At 41.2% G+C, this 22,102-nt stretch overlaps 2 protein-coding genes across 2 annotated transcripts; one reads left to right on the forward strand and one right to left on the reverse strand.

The window, feature by feature from the left end:
• The first annotated feature begins 234 nt into the window (after positions 1-234).
• Positions 235-18,681, forward strand: LOC122012256 (RNA-binding KH domain-containing protein PEPPER-like). The gene is made up of 6 exons (XM_042568734.1): positions 235-587; positions 2,316-2,550; positions 17,390-17,535; positions 17,623-17,871; positions 17,981-18,175; positions 18,294-18,681. Exons 1-6 carry the CDS (start codon positions 303-305, stop codon positions 18,456-18,458), a joined length of 1,275 nt encoding a protein of 424 aa, XP_042424668.1. The 5' UTR covers positions 235-302; the 3' UTR covers positions 18,459-18,681.
• A 550-nt stretch (positions 18,682-19,231) lies between these two features.
• On the reverse strand, positions 19,232-22,102 carry LOC122012258 (tubulin-folding cofactor A-like). The gene is made up of 4 exons (XM_042568735.1): positions 21,976-22,102; positions 21,433-21,591; positions 19,518-19,604; positions 19,232-19,446 (listed from the first exon to the last, which is right to left on the reverse strand). Exons 2-4 carry the CDS (start codon positions 21,583-21,585, stop codon positions 19,348-19,350), a joined length of 339 nt encoding a protein of 112 aa, XP_042424669.1. The 5' UTR covers positions 21,586-21,591; positions 21,976-22,102; the 3' UTR covers positions 19,232-19,347.

Raw genomic sequence — 22,102 nt, forward strand, 5'->3', positions numbered from 1 at the left:
TAAATATTTGATTTCAAATATTTTATTATAAAATTGAAATATTTGATGAATTTGATATTTAATTGATGAAATAGATTAATCCTAAATATTTATCTTGGATGTCCTTGAAAATATTGGATTCCTAAAGTTGAAGAGTAATGCTATTTATGGTTAACTAATAATTATAATTACTCTTTAATTATTTGGGCAACCCTTTATTTAGCCAAGCCCATTATTATCCATCATTTTTCAGGCCCAGTGAAACACTTCTTCCGTCCCTTCCCAGTGCTCCTCTCCACCAAATCTCACGAATCCTCACTGTCATGACGGACACCGACGGCGGCGCCGCAGACCCTGAGTCTGCTCAGGCGGTCGAGGCCAAGATGGAGGCTAACCCTCCCACTGGGACGGACGCACCCTTAGCTGTCCCCGTCGAGCAACAGAAGTGGCCTGGCTGGCCAGGGGACAACGTCTTCCGCCTCATCGTGCCCGTGACCAAGGTGGGAAGCATCATTGGAAAAAAGGGTGAGTTTATTAAGAAAATTTGCGACGAGACCCGCGCCAAGGTCCGTATTCTCGAAGGGGCTGTCGGCACTCCCGAACGCATCGTGAGTCCCATCTCTTATGGTTCTTCTAGGGTTTTATCTTAAGCGCACACGCACAAATTAGTACGGGATGCTACGTTTATGTGCGCCAAACCGAAAAAACTGGTTCTGGGAAGAGATTTAGGGTTTTAGTTCAAAAATTACGAGGGCGAGGATGCTTGCAAATCTCTATACGTCCGGCATCAGTCGTGTCGCTTTGATTTTAAAACTGCAATAGTTCCACCTTCGGAAACTGGACAAATGAGTCATCTTTTGTTACTATATTGTTCTTTTTAGTTGATTCAATTATTTATTTTTCTTTTTGCCAAGTCATTTTCTTGTTTCTTTGTTCATTTGTCATCTTTGATGTATAGCTTTCCCCTCATCTAAACCACTTTGTCTTCTGGATTACCTTAAGATGCGTTAAAGCCAACTGGACTTGAGAAGACGTGTAAATGTGGTTGGGTGATGCTTTACATAGATTTTTCTTTTCCTTGGCACATATATAATTGCTTCGAAGAGTGTGTTTTCATGCTTAATATCCTTGGTGTTCCATTGCAATTATAGTCTGAGTTGGTACCATATTGTGAAAGTCATTTGGTACCTTACTTGATACCTTCCTTTTATATAGTTAACATTTATTTCAGATTTGTGTGAAAAATATAATTCATGCCTAAATTTTTGGGGCCCTCCAGTGCAATGTTCTCCTGAAATTCTCCTTAGGATTATGCCTACTCGGCCTTCCCACCAATAGCAATATGTTTCTTTTGACTTTGCCAGCATCCTCTCGCCTTCATATTGGGAAAATGGTTGGTGCAAATAAAATCATCTTGCAGTCTCTTTGTTCTAATAGAGAAATTGACATCTTCTTGTTTCCCCCTACTGTGCTATCAACCTATAACACCACCCAACCAGGAAACAAATTATAGAGACAACTTTAAAATGACATAATATGAGCCAAATATATAAATGGGTTGACACATGACATGTTTATGAGGATAATTTATTTAAAAAATAATAATAATTTTAGTTCATATATATATATATATATATATATATATATGCAATTATTTTAACATTTTATCTTTTGGTTTTTTGTTAACCTGAATAACATGGCTAGTTTATTACATGATTAACACGGCAAAACATGAATTGCCATCCCTACCTACTCCTCTTTAGGGACCATTGGGCACCCAACAAGATCACTAGAAGAACTACTATCTCATATGTCTTATTCCAGGGCAACTTTTTAAAGTTTAACTGTTGACATGATATTGAACCGTCAATTATGTCATTCACTAATGATGTGACTAGCCATGGAGCTTTAAATTCTCGGTCATGCTGTTTGAACTCACCAAGTGCACCTTCTATCTTTTGCACCTTGACGAATCCAGTTGTTCCATATTATCTTGACAAATTTTATAGTGGTGTACTTGGATGGCATAATGCTCTCTAGGCTAATTCTGAAGACCACCTTTGACACATTATCCTTCAAATACTTGAAAAACTTCCTTATATGTGATACTAAAGGAGTTCTATGTTACTCAAAGGAGATCAATTAGTAGTTCTGGCTCTTACCCATTAATTAGTAGTTTGCTTCTGTCACAAAAGAAGCATGTGATGCCAAAAATTGTACTTATCATTTAAGCCACCTCCTAGAGAGATCAATCTTTCATGTTCTGAATTTGGGTTATACAGATTCTGTATAATGCTAGTCTTGATAATTAGTGTGGTTTTGACCTTCATACTTAGGTTTTGGTATCAGCAAGAGAAGAACCAGAGGCAGCATTATCGCCTGCAATGGATGCTGCTTTAAGAGTTTTCAAGCGTGTCAATGACATCTCAGAGGATGATGGTCCATCTACTCCATGTTCAGTTAAATTATTGATTGCATCATCCCAAGCAATTTCTTTAATAGGAAAGCAAGGTTCGTCAGTTAAAGCTATACAAGAAAATTCTGGTGCTAGTGTACGCATTCTGTCTAAAGGTACATCCAGACACTTTTTTTTTTTATTTTTTACAGATGACATGTAGGAGTTGCGAAACAAATGTTTCCTAAAGCTATAACATGGTTTTTCTTTACTTTGCATGCCTAGGATATGAACGATTAGTGTCCAACCCCTCTTTTGACTAACATAAATGCACAGTCAGGTGCTATTTACTCCTATTGCTCTATTGAAATGAATATTAATATTTCTTTATTTAGATTTTAGATACAAAAATATAGATTGTAGCATATGAGTGGTGTGGACTGATTTTTGATACATTATTCAAATTTTTGAGCACTTGAATTATGAGCAAATGCTGTTGGACATTTTCTAATGATCCTAAATTGTCTAAGAACGTAGCCTTGCTTATGTAGTCGCTTATATATCCTTAAATATCTACATTAAAATTTACTGTTGGAATCTTTTTTAAGTTTTAAGAAAAATATTCTTTCAGTAGTGGCTTTTTCGCAATCTTTTTTATTTTTATTTTTATTTTCAATTAGATACTTTTTGAGTTAAAGGGACATGCACTACCTAAGTAAGGAATCTTGGTGGTAGAATGAGTTACAAGAGAAAGTGACGAAAAAAACGAATAGCTTATACGGAATTTTATATATATATATATATATATATATATATATATATATATATATATATATATATATATATATATATATATATATAAGAACGAGGAAGACTTAAAAGAATATATAATAGCTAATGCGGTGATGAAGAGGGGTCCATCAAAGATAGGTCAAAGTAAAGAAAATCGGATAATGTGGAGGTCAAAGTTAAGGAAGGTAAAGGGACGTTGTCCACAGATCAGGCAAAGTCGGTTGTTTGGCCAAGTCATTGCCGGTTGGGTGGCATGCTCAAACGGACGAGACGGGCTAAGCGAACAACATAAGGTTATAAGAGGCAAACAGGCAGTGCATCCCCCGGCCCCGTCCCCGTAGAGCGAGAGGCGTGTCTGTTCGGATGAGAGGCAACCTTTCGATAACAAAAAAGATAAGTGAAGGAGATTGTGTTGGTCAAACCGCGGAGGTGTCCTGGCCAAGCGGATGTCGATCGGCCCATGCATCTCCTCGTACTTTTTTGGAGGTTTGTGCCACTGATAATAGAGCATGCTCTACTTTGGAATATGGATTAAAGTACCGTGCCGAGACAGTCGAAACAGGCGAAATATCTCATTCCGTCCGGCGATCGACACCGGTACGACCCTGGCACCAGACCCACAACAACTTCGACGTGTTGCACGACCCCGTAGTCGCAACAGAAGAGTAGCTCGACCCCGCAACAGCAGTGAGGGTTGCATAACCCTTCTGCCGTCGCTGTAGATGTGTCGCGTGACCCTACGGCCGCTACAGAGTGGTCGCACGACCATCGTGGTTGCGCCGGAGGAGTCATGCAATCCCCGCAGCCATGACCGAAGGGTCTCGCAATCTCGTGGCAGCGCTGAAGTCACGCGAACTCTCGAGTGTTGTCGGATTTCGGATTTTTTTAATTAAATTTAGATTAATTATTTTAATCAACTCCTAGCTATGATGGAGATAATCTAAAGAGACTTTATTAAACCCTAATAAAATTATCTAATTAATTTTATATTTCATTTATTTTAATTTAAAAATTGTAATAAAATTTTTATTTATTTATTTATCTATTTTCATATCTTTTCCTTTTTTAAAGATTATTTTTTATATTATTTATTTTTTAAATATTTATGTTAAATATTTTATTTTTTAATTAATATAGTATATATTTAAAAAGTACTGAAACTATATCGACACGATACGATACGATACTGAAATCATATCGTTCCGGTCTAGGATCGAAACCTTGGCACGGGTTGAAATTTTAAACCTTGCTTTGGAAGTTTCTAGCCTGTCGCATCAGAAATATGCATGCTCATTTGAGGAAAGGTGTCGGGATATTTTTTGACTTGTCTTTTCAGAGGACGTTTGGGGAAACATGCACACACTTTGAGATGCGTGCACAGACACTATAAAAGGGGGTTCTGATCTACAAGAAGAGGTATGCGTCATTTCGTTATTTTACACGCTTTAGCTATAGCATTCTTACTATTCCCCCACATCACTGGAAACTGACGAGTGTTAGAAGGCCAATGTCGGGAACCCCTTCCTGGCCCGACACTTATGCTTTTGTGTTGCAGGACCACATGAAGTCTTCGTCTCGTCAACCGTGAAGCTACATCCCCAGCTTGCTATCTTCTCCGCTTTCAGACAGGAACATATTTGATGTCGTCTGTGGCAACTTTACCTGCATCCAAAATGGAAGATGCTGGACGACTCACTATCGTGACGCTAACATAAGAAGACCTGAAGCTATTGATACAAGCCCGAACTACAAAGATGGTAGAGCAGCAGACAACAGCTGATTACCGAGCAAACAACCCTACAACCTCAATGACAAGGCAGCAAGCTGATCCAAGAGGTCGAGCGGAAAATCTCGCTGTTCGCAAGACAAACAACAGGCCAACCGGCGCCTTCAGAGAAGTGCCAAGCACACCAATCCCTTACCATCGTGCATTATTCCGCAGGTCTTCAAAAGAGTAGGGTCGAGCGGAAAAACCACAAAGTTCCTCTTCAGAGGACGCGCTCGTCCGGGACTGGTGGAAAGGAAAAGCACCTCGGCTTGATGACTCTCCCAAGCGGATAAATAGACAGTTCTCCCAAGAGATCTTGGATGACCAACTGCCACGACACTATAGGCTATTGACAATCGGAGAGTACACAGAAGCAACTGACCCAGAGGATCACCTGATCAAATTTGATAACATGGCCACACTCCACCAGTTTACCAATGGAGTCAAGTGCCGGGTATTCCTCACCATGCTATCCATCGGATCGATATGCAGCTTTAAAGATTTTCGAACGGCGTTCCTCCAGCACTTTGCAAGTAGTCGCCGCTATCAAAAGACAAATGTCAAGTTGTTCGCGGTTAAACATGGGCCTAAGTATTGCGAGCCTATATTAAGAGGTTTAACCAAGTGGCCATGGAAGTTCCATTGACCATTCCGGAAATCTTGGTGAGTTCTTTCTCCTAAGGACTTGTAGACGATGAGTTTTTTCACTTAGTCATCCGGAAGCCCCTAAGAGATTTCGATCATCTGCTCGGGTGGGTCACCGAATACATCAATGTGGAGGAGGCCTAGGCGGCTCGGAAGAAGGAAGTGATTCCCGAGCCAATTGGTGCCTCGGAATGTCGCGCGGCCCATACACACCAACCACCAAAAGGGCCCCGAGCGGGAGCCGTGCCACAACATCAAGAGTCCCGGACCCATGCAGTTCAACATGTGGAGGCCTAGCGGACAAAGTTTGTTCCTATCATTGATCACCAACGCAATACCAAAGATTGCTATTAGCTCAAACCAAAGTCACGCTAACCGACGCCTTTAAGATTTCGCCGCTGATCCTTGACGCCCGTATCACAACCGATCAGGAGGACAACATGAGGAAGGCAGGTTGGGAGATGAGCAGCACCGATAGCAGCCCTCACGAAGAGAGTACACAAGGCCTGCACGAGCATCTATTGAGCGATCATGTCCGTCAACTCAGGAAGAAGAGAACTAAAGCAACGTCGTTCGGGGTGGCATCGGTCTGATCGTGGGAGGCCTGATCGATGGTGATTCCAACAGGGTTCCGAAGTCACACACCTGGCGACTGGAAATACACGTCTTGTGATGCAAGGAGAAAGTAGAGGGGTCGAAGATCAGTTATAGCCCTCGGGACTTGGAGGGAGTAGAGGTCTCTCCAAGTCTTGATGCTCGGGGCGACGTCGGTATGATCGCGGGAGGCCCGACCAACGGTGAATCCAATAGGGCTTCGAAGTCACACGTCCGGCGATTGGAAATACACGTTGTCGGGTGTAGCAAAGAGAAAGCAGAGGGGTCAGTTTTAGCCCTTGGGACTTGGAAGGAGTAGAGGTCCTTCATGATGATGTTTTAATCATCATGGCAACAATTGCTAATTATAATATTCACCGTACCTTCGTGAATACAAGAAATTTGATGAACATCATATTTAAGAAGACGTTCGAGCAGCTTTATATCGAGCGGAGTGAGCTCCAGCCCATGACAACGCCCTTATACGGGTTCACGAGCAATGAAGTGTTGCCGATCGGCCAGGCTCGGCTGGCCATATCCCTCGGGGAGAAGCCGCTCCGACGGACAAGGATGACGAATTTCATTGTGATGGATGCCCCGTCCGCCTACAATGTCATACTGGGTCGATCGGAACGAGTTCCAGGCGATCGTGTCAACGTTCTGCCAGAAGATCAAGTTTCTCGTGGATAACTTGGTTGGCGAAGTTAAGGGCGACTAGCTCAGCGGTGCTACGTCGAAATGGTCAAGATGAGTCACGGGCCGCGCAGATGGCTCAATGGCCGGAGGTAAATGCAATTTTGGAAGAGCCTCCTATGCTGGTCTGTGACGAGGAAGAAGTCCAAGTGCATTTCAGCCAGCTGAAAGACACAACTTTCATTGCAGCCGACCTGAGTGCAGAAAAAAGGCAGAGCTGGTTGCTTGCTTGTGTCAAAACGACGATGTGTTTGCATGGGCGACTCACGAGTTCCCAGGAATCTCGTCGAGCGTAGCATAGCATGAGTTGCACATGAAGCAAAAGGAAAGCGACTTCAGTGCGAAACAGAATCAGATCATCCGAATGGAGGTAGATAAGTTACTTGAAGCCTGACACATCCACGAAGTTCAGTTCTCGAACTGGTTTGCTAATATTGTGTTAGTCTCCAAGCCAGACAACAAATGACGAGTTTGCATCGACTTTTGCGATCTGAACAAGGTTTGCCCGAAGGGCCAGCTGTGAGCTGATCTGTATGTTGGACGCATACAAGGGTTACCATAAGGTTCCGTTCGCCAAGGAGGATCAAGAGAAGATCAGTTTTATCATGACGGACGGAACCTTCTACTACAATGTCATGCTGTTCGGCTTGAAGAACACCGGAGTCACCTACCAGAGGCTGATGAACAAGGTATTTCGAAGGTAGATCGGCCGAAACATGGAGATATACGTAGATGATATTTTGATAAAATCTCTCTGAGCTGCTGACCTTTGTACAGACATAGAAGAAACATGTCGAACGCTAAAGAAGTATGAAGTCAGGCTCAACCCGAGCAAGTGCCTATTCGGGGGAAAAAGTGGGTGATTCCTTTGTTACATCATTACCGAGCGGGGGATTGAAGTAAACTTAAGCAAAGTGAAGGCGCTCAAGGACATGCTCCCTTCACGGAACATGAAGAAAGCTCAGCCGCTAACCAGTCGAAACCACCTTGTCAAGGTTCATATCCAAATCCGATTGGAGCCACCCTTTCTTCAAGGTTTTACGTCGAGTTACGAAGTTTTAATAGGACGTAGAGTGTGACAAGACGCTGGAGGATCTAAAGAGTTATTTAACTTCATCCGTACTGGCAAAGCTCATTGCTGGCGAGCCGCTCTGGATGTACTTGTCGTTCACAGAGCGGGTAGTTGGCTCAGATGCGACAGAACGACGCTGAACAATAGTTGGTGCATTTTTTGAGCCACATATTGAAAGATGCTGAATGCCGATACATCTGTCTCGAGAAACTGGCGTACGGATTTGTCCTCACCTATTGGAGGGTACACCCATACTTTTTGTTACATCCAATAATTGCACTAACTAACAATACTTTAGGAAGAGTTCTCCTCAACCCCGAAGCATTCAGTCGGTTGATCAAGTGGGCACGAAGCTGAGCGAGTTCGACATACAGTATCAACCCAGGTTGGCGATCAAGGCGCAAGCCTTAGCCGATTTTGTGACTGAGATACAGAACACTGATCCGGAGGCAACTTGGAAGATATACGTGGACGGGTCGCCCACCCGGCAGAGCAGCGAAGTGGGATACTTTTGATATCACCACGCGAAGACAGAATGCAGTTGTCTGTTTAGGCTAGACTACCGGGCTACAAACAACGAGGCAAAGTATGAAGCACTAATCGCCGGTCTGCAAGCAGTGAAATATGTGGGATCCACCCGAGTCCTTATCCACTAGGACTCTCAACTGGCCGCGCAGCAATAGCTTTTGAGATAAACAATGCCAAACTAAGGCTGTATGCTGAGGCGTTCGAGAAATTAAAGGCCATGTTTCAAGAAGTGATTATCCAGAAAATTCCCCGAGCAAAGAATTAATATGCGGGCAAGCTGGTCAAGTTAGCAAGTCTTTAACCCGAATGGTGTTGGATAAACTTATCGAGCAGGTAATGTTGGTAGCTTAAATTGAGAGGCCAATTGAAAGGGAGACTTCAAGCGATTGGCGGACTCCTTTGACTGAGTTCCTCCAATCGGGCAGTGTACCGGCCGACCGAGAGTAGGTTCGGTTAATAAAAAAGAGAGTCGGACAGTTTACGTTAGTTGAAGACCACTTATATAAAAGGGTTTTCTCAATACCTCTGCTGAAGTGCATCGGAACATAGGGCATTCAGTGCATCCTGCAAGAAGTTCACCAAGACTCTTGTGACAGTCATCCGGGCGGTCGTTCATTGGCAAGAAAAATCTTGTTGGTGGGTTATTTCTAGCCTACTCTATAAGCCGATGCCACTCGGACGGTAGCAACTTGCTTGTCTTGCCAGAAATATCAGAACATACCGCATAGACTTATGGAAGAACTGAAGCATCTATTGTTTCTTGCCTGTTCGACCAGTGGGGTATGAACATTGTGGAGTCCTTTCTATTGGACGGGACAAGGGAAATTTCTTCTTATGACTGTGGCCTACTTATCTAAATGGGTGGAGGCCGAGTCACTCGCCAAGATAACCGAACATATAGTTATCATGTTCTTGTGGCATAACATTATATGTTGGTTCGCCGTCCCTCACAAACTTGTCTCCGACAATGGAAGGCAATTTCAAGGGCGGAAGCTCAGAGAGTGGTGTGCAGATTATGGTATTATGCAGGCTTTCACGTTAGTAGTTTACTCTCAAAGCAATGACCAAGCGGAAGTCACCAACAGAGAAATCTTCAGAAGGCTTCGAACTCGGCTCGACCACGTTGGGGGAAGCTGGGTAGATAAACTGTCAAGCGTGATGTAGGCCTACCGCACCACGGCCAGGGAAGTATCAAAGATTCACGTGCTGTTCGGCTATGTTATAAGTGAGCGAAGTCCTCGCGCCTAAGTGTCAAAGACTCACTTGCAGCTTGACTTTGATATAAGCGAGCTAGGCATTTGCACTAAGTGCTCAAGAGGCACGAGCCGCTCGGTTAAGCTGTAATTTTGTTTGGCATACAACACAGACAAATATAAAGAGCCAAGTATACTAGGCCAAGGATAAGCTAAGGGATTGCAAGGCTTCATAACAAAGAACTTAAAAGCGTTGAACAGGAGCGCGTGGATTCATATTTAAAGTTTTTTACAAAATGCACTTGGTGGGTATAAAAAACTGCTGATAAACTTATAAAAGAAACTAGGTGAGGTAGTTGAGCACGTCGTCGGGGAGCGAATATAAAATTCTCCGTTTTTATAATTTTGCTGGATAGATTGGACGAAAGGTAGTCGTCGTCCTTCAATTGTTGGAGGGTCTATCAATACTGTAGTCAAAGAGGTGGAGAGTCTGGTCAGTGAACATTTCGTTGAATTCAGGGGAGCAAATGTACTTCACCCTGAAAGATTCCTGCTGATCGAGTTCCTCCCCCTTGAACTTGTTGAATGTAGCATTTGACACCAACTTAGCCTTCAATGCAGGCAACTCGACAGCTTGCTTGTCTATTGTTCGTTTTTGTTTCCCAAGCTGGAGCTCACTCCCCTCCTGGCTCCTGTTCCGTCGTTCGGCTAACCTGCTCCGCCGCGAGTGATTCTTTTGCCTCTTTAAGCTTTTTAGCCAAGACCCGAGCCTCCTTGTTTTTGGTCTCCGGATCTTCGATGGCTCGGAGTTTCCTGGCATTGGCAGAATTTATCTTCGACTCGAAGTGGTGAGTTTGCTTGGTTAGCCGGTCTAGCTGGAGGGTCTGATCATGCTTTTTGTTCTTTTCGAGTGTGAGCGCCCGCTCGGATCCCAAAAATTGCTCGGAGCTCGTGTCTAAATCTTTTTTGAGCTAGGTCAGCTCGCTTTGCGATCAGCTGCTTGACTCTAGCCCGTGAGGTCTCCGGTTACTCGGCTGGCGCTTGAAGCTGCTGGTTCTCGTGTTCGAGGAAGGCTAGCCGTTGGCACATAGCCAGATTCTCTACCCAGAACTGCAAACCGAATAAAGCTAGTTAGTTCCGATCGGAAATGGTAAAAAAAGACTTCGCTAAACTTAAGCCAGTTGATTTCTAGGTGAAATCGTCAGCAACGTCCCCAAACTAGAAGGTGTCGCTCGGGTCCTAGCATCCGCCCATATCTGCGCTAGAGGACCTTGAATTATAATTTGAGGTTGGGAGCGCGACTCAGCATCATCTGAACGGCGCCACTCATCGGTTGGTAGGCGAAGGATTGCCTTAAATTGTCAGTAAGTCGTTACTGGAGCCCGGGCTTGTAGAATCGAGGTCGCCCAACGAGAGGAGGATTCTGCTCGGTTTCGCTTGCGGGGTTGGATCAACGGCTAACTCGACGTGCCCGATTTAGATGGAATGGCGATCGACGCCATGGAGGGGCACTCGGGAGGCAGCTCGTAGTAGTCACTGCTGCATCGTTGGCCGCCACCCAGCTTCCCCTGCCTCGTTGGTTGGCTCGTCGGATTGCTTGATCGGCAACAGGTTGTGACTTTCCAATTCGGCCACTCCTTTGGTGTTGATGTCTGCATCGGAGAGCCTACACTTGTCACTCAGCAACGCGCGGTTCATGTACACTCAGCAACACGCGGTTCATGATTCGATCTACAAAAGAGAAAGAGAAATCAGCTAGATTCAAAGATGACAGGAAGAGAATGGGCATACCTAGAGGGACGGGCAGCCGTGTTCGGATAGGGCTTTAGTCCGAACACATACATGACTCCCTCCAAGAGCACCTCTGTATATGGTATTTTTGACTGGCCAGACTTGTGGCTGCTTAGAGGTAGGCTGGCGCACTTCGGTACCTCGTGAGCGGGGGAGCTTTCGATAGTTCGATCTGCCAGCCGGTCGGAAAGGCTGGCTGAGCGGGTAAACGAACATAGAAATAGTGCTCTTTCCAGTATTTATTGGAGGAGGACATTTTGTCAAAATATACAGCGCCCACTCGGACTTGGAAGAGGAAGGTATCAGGCTCAAAATACTTCGGGTAATGGAAGTAGTGGAAAACGCGAGATACAAGAGGAATCCTGTATAGACAGAATAATACAACAATCTCGCACAGTAGTCTAAAGGAATTAGGCACTAACTGATGCATGGGAATTGAAAGTATGTGCAAATTTCAGAAAAAAAAGGATGGATGGGAAAACGAAGGCCGATAAAAAATTGGTCTTTAAGGAAGAGAAAGAAACTATCAGGAGACGTATGAGGGCGGTCATAAGCAGAGGGAATGACAATTTTATAATTATCGGGAAAATGATAGGTCAGTTTCATTTGGTCGACCTTATCACCATTGAATTTAGACTCGGTGGAGGTGTACCATAGCCTGGGGATGGCTGGGAGTGGAGAAGTAGAGACTGTCATAAACTAAAAGGTTGAAAGGGAGAAAAGAGAGGAAGCTTACTGACAAGGAATGCGTGGGCGTCGAACTTAGGTTGAGAAGTAGGAAAGAAGAAGACGAGGATGAAGAGAAAAGTTAAGGGTTTAAAAACCCTATCTGCGGCTGCCTACGACCGTCCGATTCAAGGCTTTGGAAAACGAGGTTTCATCGTGACCGTTGAATTCGAAAAGGCAGTCGTCACATTAAACCCAAACATTTGCCTGTCACATCACGCATGCGGCGACATGCAAGGGTGACACGTGTCATTCAGTTACAAGTGGCATTAATGAGGAAGTAGAGAGCATGATTATAGGGCATGGCTAAGCGTGCTTGGCATTAATGGTTGAGGATTTGAATGACTTTCAAGAAATTATGGTGACGTTCAATTAAAAGGCACTACGTGGGTTGAGCGGTTAGAGATTAGAAGGAAGTCAAAATAACGGCTAAGTGTTGGCCATGATACAGTTGAGCGGCGGCTATAAACTCTTGTGCAGGGAATATCACAACCGAGCAGCGGTTATAAACCCTTAAGTGAAGATTACAGTCGAGTGGCGGCTATAAACCCTTAAGCAGTGAAGATTACAGCAGAGCGGTGACTCTAAACCCTAGAACACCCGGTCGGGAAGAAAGAGTTCCAGAACACACTAACTGTTTAGTTAGTTAAACTTGCAATCTCCTTCGACTAGACTAAAGGAGAAGATTTGTGATGCGGTGTTGAAGAGGAGTCTGATACGAGCTCGAGTGTCATACTACGGGAGTTTATCAAATTATAATTAAAGTTACCGAATCCTCTCCACACTAAAGTAGTATAGGGATGACTCGGGTCGTTTCACAAGGAATGTAACGATAGGATGATATCTTCTAGATTGATTATTTCTTTGAATTTTTAATATGAAAATGGAGGGGTTGGATTTGAGTTCTAAACTATAATATGAAATAGCAAAACAAGCATGAAATTAAATCTAATGAACAAAAGAGCAATGCAAGTATGAAAATCTAGTCTAACTTAAACTATGATTGCAAGTAAATTAAAGCAACATAAAGTAAGCATTGAATGAAATCTAAAGCATTAAAGAAATCTAATTTAACCTAATTGCATCCAAACAAAGAACATAACTCATATCAATTGAAAGAGATAAGACATGTAGAAATTAAGCAAAATAAAGTGCACAAATTTAAACCTAACTATTGGAAGAAGCATTTGTCAAACACCTTATGAGCAAGAATCGAAATAAAATGAATACATGCAAATCTAAAACATGGGAGAGTTCAAGTCAATTACAATTCAACCAATAATGAAATCATACTAGCACTAAAACATGAATACAAGCAAGCAATCAAACATCAACGAAGTAAATAATCAAATCACACATCAAACAAAAATGAACCGGGCTTGCTTTGTATAGTTGTGATGGAGTTTGAATGTGGGCTGCTTTGTTGGAAGAACGGACGATGGATTGATCGGATGAAGAAGATGACGAAATCTCTACTGATTTCTGGTGATGGGGAACCCCAACTTGGTTCCGTTAAGACCTGTTGGAGGGCGGCTGTGGATCCGATGAAGAGGATGCTGACCAACTAAGAAAGGAATCACCTTAACTCATTGGTGTTGACTTACAGTGGAGGATGCCAGATCCATTCGGGACTAATGAAAGACGTGGCAAGGTGGAAGAGGTAACAGGCTTGATCCCTTCTTCTAACCCGAAGAGAAGAGGTCTTCGATGGTGCTAGACGGAGAAGAGGGAAAGCTTGCTGTGGAGGTGGATCCCGGCCGATGACGATGGGGGTGGAGATGGTTTCGCCAGCCGTTGATGGTGTGCGATGGGAGCAGAGAAGCGTTCGGGGCGTTCGCCCAAGAGGCAGCCGAGAAGAAGATTCGAAGCGAAAAAACAAGAACCTAGGGTTACTGTGCTTCGTGAGTTTAATTTCCCCAAATATGATCGGACGGCCAGGATTATCCCAAATCTATGTGAATGGATGACATCAAATCTGATTGAACAGTCAAGATCGGCTGGAACCAGTTGACTGATCAGGAAGGCTAGATCTTAATGAACGACTCATATCATCCCAGATCTATACAGATGGATCAAAATCAACCAGATCTTGATGAACGGTCATAATTAACCAGATCTGAGCCTTTTAATTAATTTGCTTCAGATTTAATCTGTTGGCTTAGATTTCTTCAGATTAGACTTTTCCTTACCCAAGCCTTTAGCTTTAATTTGGTTCAACTTAAGCTCAATTCGTAAAAAAAATAAAATAAAATAAAAGTGCACAATTATAAGTAGAAATCCATAAAAATAGGAAGAATTATAACAAAGCCCATAATATGAATCCAACTCAATAAACATGATAAGAATCATCAATTAACCATATGAGAGAATTAAAATATGAAAATTAATGATAAAAATAATGCATCAAAATGCTAGTTATAATTCGGCTAACGTGGAGGTCAAAGTCAAGGAAGGTAAAAGGACGTTGTCCATAGATCAGGCAAAGTTGGCCATTTGGCCAAGTCATGGTCGGATGAGTGACACGACTGAAGGGACGAGCCGGGCTATGCAGACAACATAAGGTTATAAGAAACAAACAGGTAGTGCATCTCCCGACCATCGTTCCTACAAAGCGGGATGCGTGTCTGTCCAGATGAGAGGTAGCCCTTCGATAACGGAAAAGATAAGTGAAGGGAGATTGTGCTAGTCAGCACGATCGAGAGGTGTCCCGGCCGAGCAGACATTGATCGGCTTACCGCTGGTCTCATCCACGTATCTCCTCGTACTCTTTTGGAGGTTTGTGTCACTAACATCAAAGCATGTTCCGCAGACAAATCGTACTTTAGAAGCTTCCAGCCTGTCGTCAGAGATATGCATGATCGCTTGAGGAAAGATGTCAGGACACTTTTTGACTTGGTGTTTTAGAGGATGTTTGGGGAAATATGCACACGCTTTGAGATACGTGTACAGACACTACAGTGACACTATAAAAAGGGGTTCCCATCTACCGGAAGAGGTATATGCAACTTTGTTATTTTATACGTTTAGCTACAATATTCTTACTATTCTCCCACATCATCGGAAATTGACTTGAGGGCCAACGTCAGGAACCCTTCCTGGTCTGGCATTGATGCTTTTGTGTTGCAAGACCACGTGAAGTTTTTGCCTCGTCAATCGTTGAGCCAGATCCCAGCTTGTCATCTTCTCCGCTTTGGGATAGGAACAATAACTAAGAAAGAAGCTAAGAAAGTAGTGAATTATATCAAAAATTAGATATAAAAGAAGCGAAAAGAGACATTTATAAAATAGTTAAATGGAGAGAAAGGAAAACAAGAGATCTTATCCAGATAAAATGTATTGAAGATGAATGCAATAAGATACTAATAAACAATGGAAAAATAAAAGTACGATGGAGGTGTTATTTTTATCAACTTTTTAATGAAGGTTTAGGGCCAAGTTAACTTAGGTAATTTAAGTAGGTCAAATAAGTATAGAAATTTAAAATTTATCATAGAATTTAAACTTTAAAAGTAGAATAAGTTTTAAATATGGTACACAATAGAAAAGTCGTTGGACCAGGCGAATTTCGATAGGGGTATGAAAATGCCTATGAAAATAAGGTATTGAATGACTTACAAAATTATTTGACGTAATATTAAAATGGAAAAAATGTTTGATTAGTACTCTAGTTCCCTTATATAAAAATAAGGGAGACATACAAAATTGTACAAGCTATAGGGGTATTAAACTAATGAGTCATATCATGAAACTTTGGGAAAGAGTAATAGAAAAATAATTAAGGAAGGAGACTGAAAATCAATTTGGGTTTATGTTTGGAAGGTCGACAATAGAAGTTATACATCTTCTTAGATAACTAATTGAAAAATATCGGGAGCACAAATAAGATCTATATGGTATTACTTAGAAAAAGCTTATGATAGAGTCCGAAGAAATAATATGGAAAATTTTAGAAAAGAGAGGTGTTAGTAATATATATTGAACTAATTAAGAATATGTATGAGGATGTAACGACCAGAGTAAAAACTTCAGACGAAATAATTGAAGCATTTTCAATAAGGTTAGAATTATATTAAGGATCAACTTTAAGTCCTTATCTTTTTACATTGATTATGGACGAATTCACTCAAGACACAATGCTGTGGTGTATGTTATTTGTAGATGATATGGTTTTGGCAGATGAAACACGTGAAGGAGTAAATATTTAAGTAGAATAAAGACAGAATATATGGAATTTAAGTTTAGCAATATTAGACATAATGAAACAATTTGTTAAGATAGGAAATGACGAGTTATTTGAAACTGAGAGTTTTAAATATTTATGATCATTTTTGTAAAACGATGGTGGGATTGAGAGAGATGTCTTACATAGAATACAAGGAAGATGATTGAAATAGAGGAGAACATCGAATGTTTTATGTGATCATAAAATATCTCTAAACTTGAAAGAAAGTTCTACAAAATCGTAGTTAGACCTGCTATGTTATATGAGGTTGATTGTTGGGCTATGACTCGAGCATATGGCCAGAAGATGAGAGTTGCAGAGATGAGGATATTAAGGTGGATGTGTGGATAAACGAGGATGGATAGAATAAGAACGAGAGCATTTGAGAGAAAGTCGGAATTGTAAATGCTCCCGTTAGGTGATGTGAAACTATGATAAACACGTACATCAAACGAGGTAAAGGAAAACTAAAAAAAATTTGGTTAGTAATAATAAAATAAAATAAAATTTATTTAAGTATAAATAATGATATAGTAAGTGATAGAGTCTCATAATGTAAAAGGATCTATAAAGTAAACTGAAGGGTTGTTATATTACACCTCATTTTCTGTAATTGGGTGTTTAGCCTGACGATTTCATTTGTGTAAGTGCTAAGTTTTATGGACTCCCTGTGAATTTCTCTTATTTTCCTTGAACTGGAACTATCAAGTTCTGAATACTTCCAGGTGTGCATATGTTGTAATCCTAGGTGTCTCTGGACACGTGTCCAGATTCTTCTTAGTTCTGGAACCATGCCGTACCATCGTTTTTCATAAAAGAAACGGGCTAAAAGTTTCATGCGGTGGATACCTAAAAATATCTTCTGAATAGTAATAAATAGCCAAGTGCTACATGCAATAGGTTTATGGCTTTGTTCTTTCCACCATAATTCTGTTTGTTTTTTTCACCTTTCTTCATGATCATTCGTTGTACCTGAATCTTGTTTTGCTAGAGGAACTTCCATATGCAGCTGCAGAAGAACGAATTGTGGATATACAAGGTGAAACTTCAAAGGCTCTGAAAGCACTTGGAGCAGTACTTGCTCACCTCAGAAAATTTCTTGTTGATCACAGCATATTGCCTCTGTTCGAAAAGAGCGTAAGTTTGTCGAGTCTTATATGATTTGAAAAACCAGGCTGTTGTTGAATGGCACAAACTCAGTTTAGTATGCTGTTCTCCTTCCAGATTGTGCCACCAGCAGTGCACGATCATGCAAAAGAGCCTTGGGTTGATAAAACACAATCCTTGATTCATTCTGTTCAACAAACTGGATCTGGAAAGGATTTCCCAGTTTCATCGAACTTACTGCATCTGGAAAATAGAACTCCAGTTGATTTGCCATACCAACGTGCTAGATTGTCAATATATGGTCAAGATCCCTCTGCAACACGCACACCAGCACTAGGGCGTACAGCTGGTTCTTTGATTTCTCAGGTTGCTTTTAGATGCTTCTCTAGACTAAATGCTTGTTCTGCTTGATGAACTCCTCTTGTAATTCTTTGGAACCCTTGCATTCTGTTGGTAAGTTTTTCTTGCTTTGCAGATCACCCAAACCATGCAGATTCCCCTTGCATATGTGGAGGAAATCATTGGTATTGGAGGAGGACATATATCATTCATACGCCGTACAAGTGGAGCTGTTATTACACTTGAGGAAAGTAGAACTGTACCTGATGAAATAGTAATTGAGATAAAAGGCAATTCAACTCAGATTCAAACTGCTCAGCGGCTAATTGAGGTAGTTTTATTGTTTCCCGTGTTTCATAATTGTGGCTTACTAAAACTGAAACTGTTCTTGCTACTGCAACATTTCCACTAGTATTCTCTTTCACCGTCATTGATTCGTATTATTACAGGATGTTATAACTGGGCATAAAGAACCAGCATCCAGGGGCTATAGCAGCCTCGACATTGATTACCGATCATCTTACCCCAGCTTATCAAGTTCAGGGTACCTATCTTCGTCTCTCAGTGGCTATGGATCTTCCAGTCTAGGAGGGTATGGTGCCTACAGGCTCTGAATTATAGTGACCTGCTTTTTTACCCCAAAACTAAACTGTATGAACCATGAATGGTATTTTAGCTATTGTGGTGAAGGTTTAAGCTTGCATTAGGTAATGTTCAAATTCTTAATCGATCAAATTTTTATATTCTCAATAGAATTCATGATTGTATCATCTTAATGGGATCAAATTTTTAATGTTGTATTATCGGATGACAAAAGATGAAGCCGTCATTTTAGCAGCCCTCCTAAGATGGTCTCACATTTTAAAAGTGGGTAAATTTTGACGATTTAGTCTTAGCTAAGCGCCCTTCTAAATAAGGCGTGTGAGATAATCGGAAGCAGTATTTATATCTGTATGTGAATCGAATCATCTCTCTAGTAGCAAGTCCAGCTCGATCTTTTATCCTCAGAATTACGTTTACCAAAACATGATCACGATCATAGTTGACAAGATATCATTCAGATAAAATCAAAATATGATTTTCAGGGGCTACAATTGGAATATTATTTTCTTAATATATGCAAAAATACATTTTAATTTCTAATTCAGAGTTTTTGATATCAATACTTGCATTGGACCCAAGCTTTACTCACGTAAAACATTTTCTTTTGTGCAAAACCAAAACAACGTGACAGTTATTTTTTTTGCATAAAGTATTATTTTTGTATAAAATATTGGATAATTATATATCAACGTAATTGAAAAGCAAATGCTTCCCCATTCGGCGTAGAAGACGGCATCTGAGAAGACAGTTTGAGGTTCACATCGATTTTCTAGTGACAGAGATATCCATAGAAAGATGATATTGCAAACTCAAAGTAGTAGTCAATGCCCAAAAGGTACCAAGACAATCAGCATAAGACAATGTCAAACGTTATAGTAGCATACATATTAGTTCATAGTGCTACTCATCTGCCACTCTAAAAAAAGCTTCCACTTCCACGACCGTGCTGTCACCTTCGTCGATCTCCGCTCCTTGCAGATTCTGTTCCTTCAACTCTGCCTGTAATAATAGCATATAAGGAAGGGGCAAAGAGTTATATATTTACAGAAAATAGCAACATCATTGCCTACCAATATTCCTTTTAGATCAGAAAGAGAAGCTTCAAGTCGTTTGTGGCAATCAGGGATCATCATTCTTGATTCTGCCAACACATTCTCCTGCTCATGCATGACAAAGGGTCAAATTGAATCAATTTGTCACGCCTAGTAATTATTAGGTAAGCCGATAACTACTCACTCTTTGCTCTTGTATCACAAGAACCATAGAAAAGAACAGTGTGAAGCATAAAGTTCTTAAACAAAAAACATCAATAGCCAAGATACCATCCTGATCGAATGAAACACCAATTTGCACTTAGGAATGCATGAATATTTTGTTTATTTTGGCGTTTACTTTTCAATCCATTTGATCCATTTACTGTTAAGTGATGATGTTGCAAACATGGAACTACAAAATTCATCCATTCAGTAGACAGCGGCGTATGTACTTCAATTAAAAAATATAACCAATATAAAAATCAAGATAATGGATAAAAGGAACTTTTTTGAAAGAAAATACAAAAAGAATGATTAGGATCCTTAGCCCATACCGCCTGGCCTGCCTTTAGTATCCGCAAAGGATCCTTCGCTAGGATCCTTCTTTACCCATAGTTCACTATGTTACGAAATGTACTTAACAATAAACAACAATTTTCTCAAGCAGTTCCCATATTTTCTTGCTTTGAACTCCCTAACTGTTTTCTACTTGCCATTTTTGTCCAATCAATCTTATTTTATTTTACAGCAAATGGGGAAGTAGGAACAATTGAAACTGATAAGATTGAAGTAACAATTGGATGTCTGAGATGTAGATTGTGGAGTAAGGGGATCAATGTGATTCATACCAATGAAATCATCTTTTCTCCCATATGCATGACTCCATGGGCTTCTAAACTCCACTCTTCTTAATATCGTCACTCCCTTTTTCTCCAGATTTCAACCGCCTCTCATCCTTTATCCTTGCTCTTTTGTGTGCTTAGTTAAATTATACTAAAAGTCTATTTTCATAAGATTTAACAGACATTCCTGATTAGTCAAGAACCAAACTTAAGTTTCAGAAAGAAAAACTTCACATGTGTGAGTTTTGTAACTGAAAATGCACTTGGCAGATATTTAAATACTTCAGCTCATCCACAACTGATGAGGATCATCCAAAAGCACCAAGTTGTAAGCAGTTATCATTAAATGAAAAACCCAGACATGAATCAGAAAAAGGAAATTATAATGGCTTATATACAAGAAGTAAAAATAATGAGGAACTCATATGTTAAATAAAGTCACTATTACCAACAAAAATATCATCGCAAGTGGTATCAGTAATGAAACTCCAAACTGTATTAAGAATAGAGTCTAAATAACAATGTTGGTAAATATCTATTGGTAAGAAAAGTTTCCAGGGTTACAAAGAAGAGCATGACTAGTGTGTTCTTAGTGAAGAGAAAGTATCATTTAGATAATTTCGGCAAATTACTGAACCACGTAACCAAAATTACCAAATACCCAAATCAGTGAATCACGTAGGTAGTTTCAAAATTATCAAATCAAATATCCAATTCGGCTTTTGCCCCTCCGCTCTTTGCTCGTGCCTACCCCAATCGAACACATAGGACCTAGTTCCATGTCTTTCTGAGTTGTCTTGGTCCATCGGCCGATTTTGGCCGAAACCAACTGATGGATCTAGAAAGCTCAAAAAGACATGAAACCGGGTCTCATGTGTTTGTTTAATTCTCCTAATTATATCCATGCCCTCAACTATCATGTTCATATGTTTAATTCTCATGATTTGGTAATTTTAAAACTTATCTACGCTATTTGGATATTCGGCAACTTTGACGATGGTTCAGTAATTTGCCGAAACAATTTTATGGAACTATCCAATAAATATACTGCAAAACAGTGTAGTGCTATAGAGCAGAGAGAAACAAAGGGAAAAATGGAAGCAAATTGCCTGTTGTTTTAGATCGTAAGGATCAGCTCCTTTTTCTTTCATATCGGCAGTTTTGGCAGCTTCTTTCTCGACTTCCTTCTCATACGAACGGAGCTCCTTAAGGATACGCTTGCAAGTTGCTGTCTTGATCTTCAAACTTCGAACGGTAGCCATACTGATCTGCAAGAAAGCAACTTGGTCTCAATTTTCAACTTACTCTCAACATCTTCAAGAAGGCTAACGCCGCTAATTTCAATAAATAGAAAATTAGGCTTAGATAAGGGTTCGCGGAATCGGCCAATTCCAACCAGGATCGGCCATTCCAATCCGGATCGGCCGATCTATATCTGAATCGACAAAAGGGACCCGAAATTTGCTCTAAAAATGTCATAAAATCATCAGAAGTCGTCTGAGGTGCCTCAGGTCGAACTGATATTGGAGGAAGTCGGTTGGAATCGTCGAAGGTCGTGCGGTTGCGGGGGAAGCTAGACTCGCAGCTTGCAATGCAGTCCTGTCGCACGGAGATCAGCAGCAGAGAATGCCCCAAGTGGGACGGAGACGAACCTTGATAGGGTGGCCGACGGTGGAGGAACTCGAGGCGATGAGGATGGCGAAAGCCGAAAGGGCACGAGCGACGCTCAGGACCTCTACTGAGCAATGAGCATCCACAGTTTGGGATGGGTAACGGGAC

This window comes from Zingiber officinale, chromosome 8A, assembly GCF_018446385.1.
Source record: "Zingiber officinale cultivar Zhangliang chromosome 8A, Zo_v1.1, whole genome shotgun sequence".
Lineage (NCBI taxonomy): Eukaryota > Viridiplantae > Streptophyta > Magnoliopsida > Zingiberales > Zingiberaceae > Zingiber > Zingiber officinale.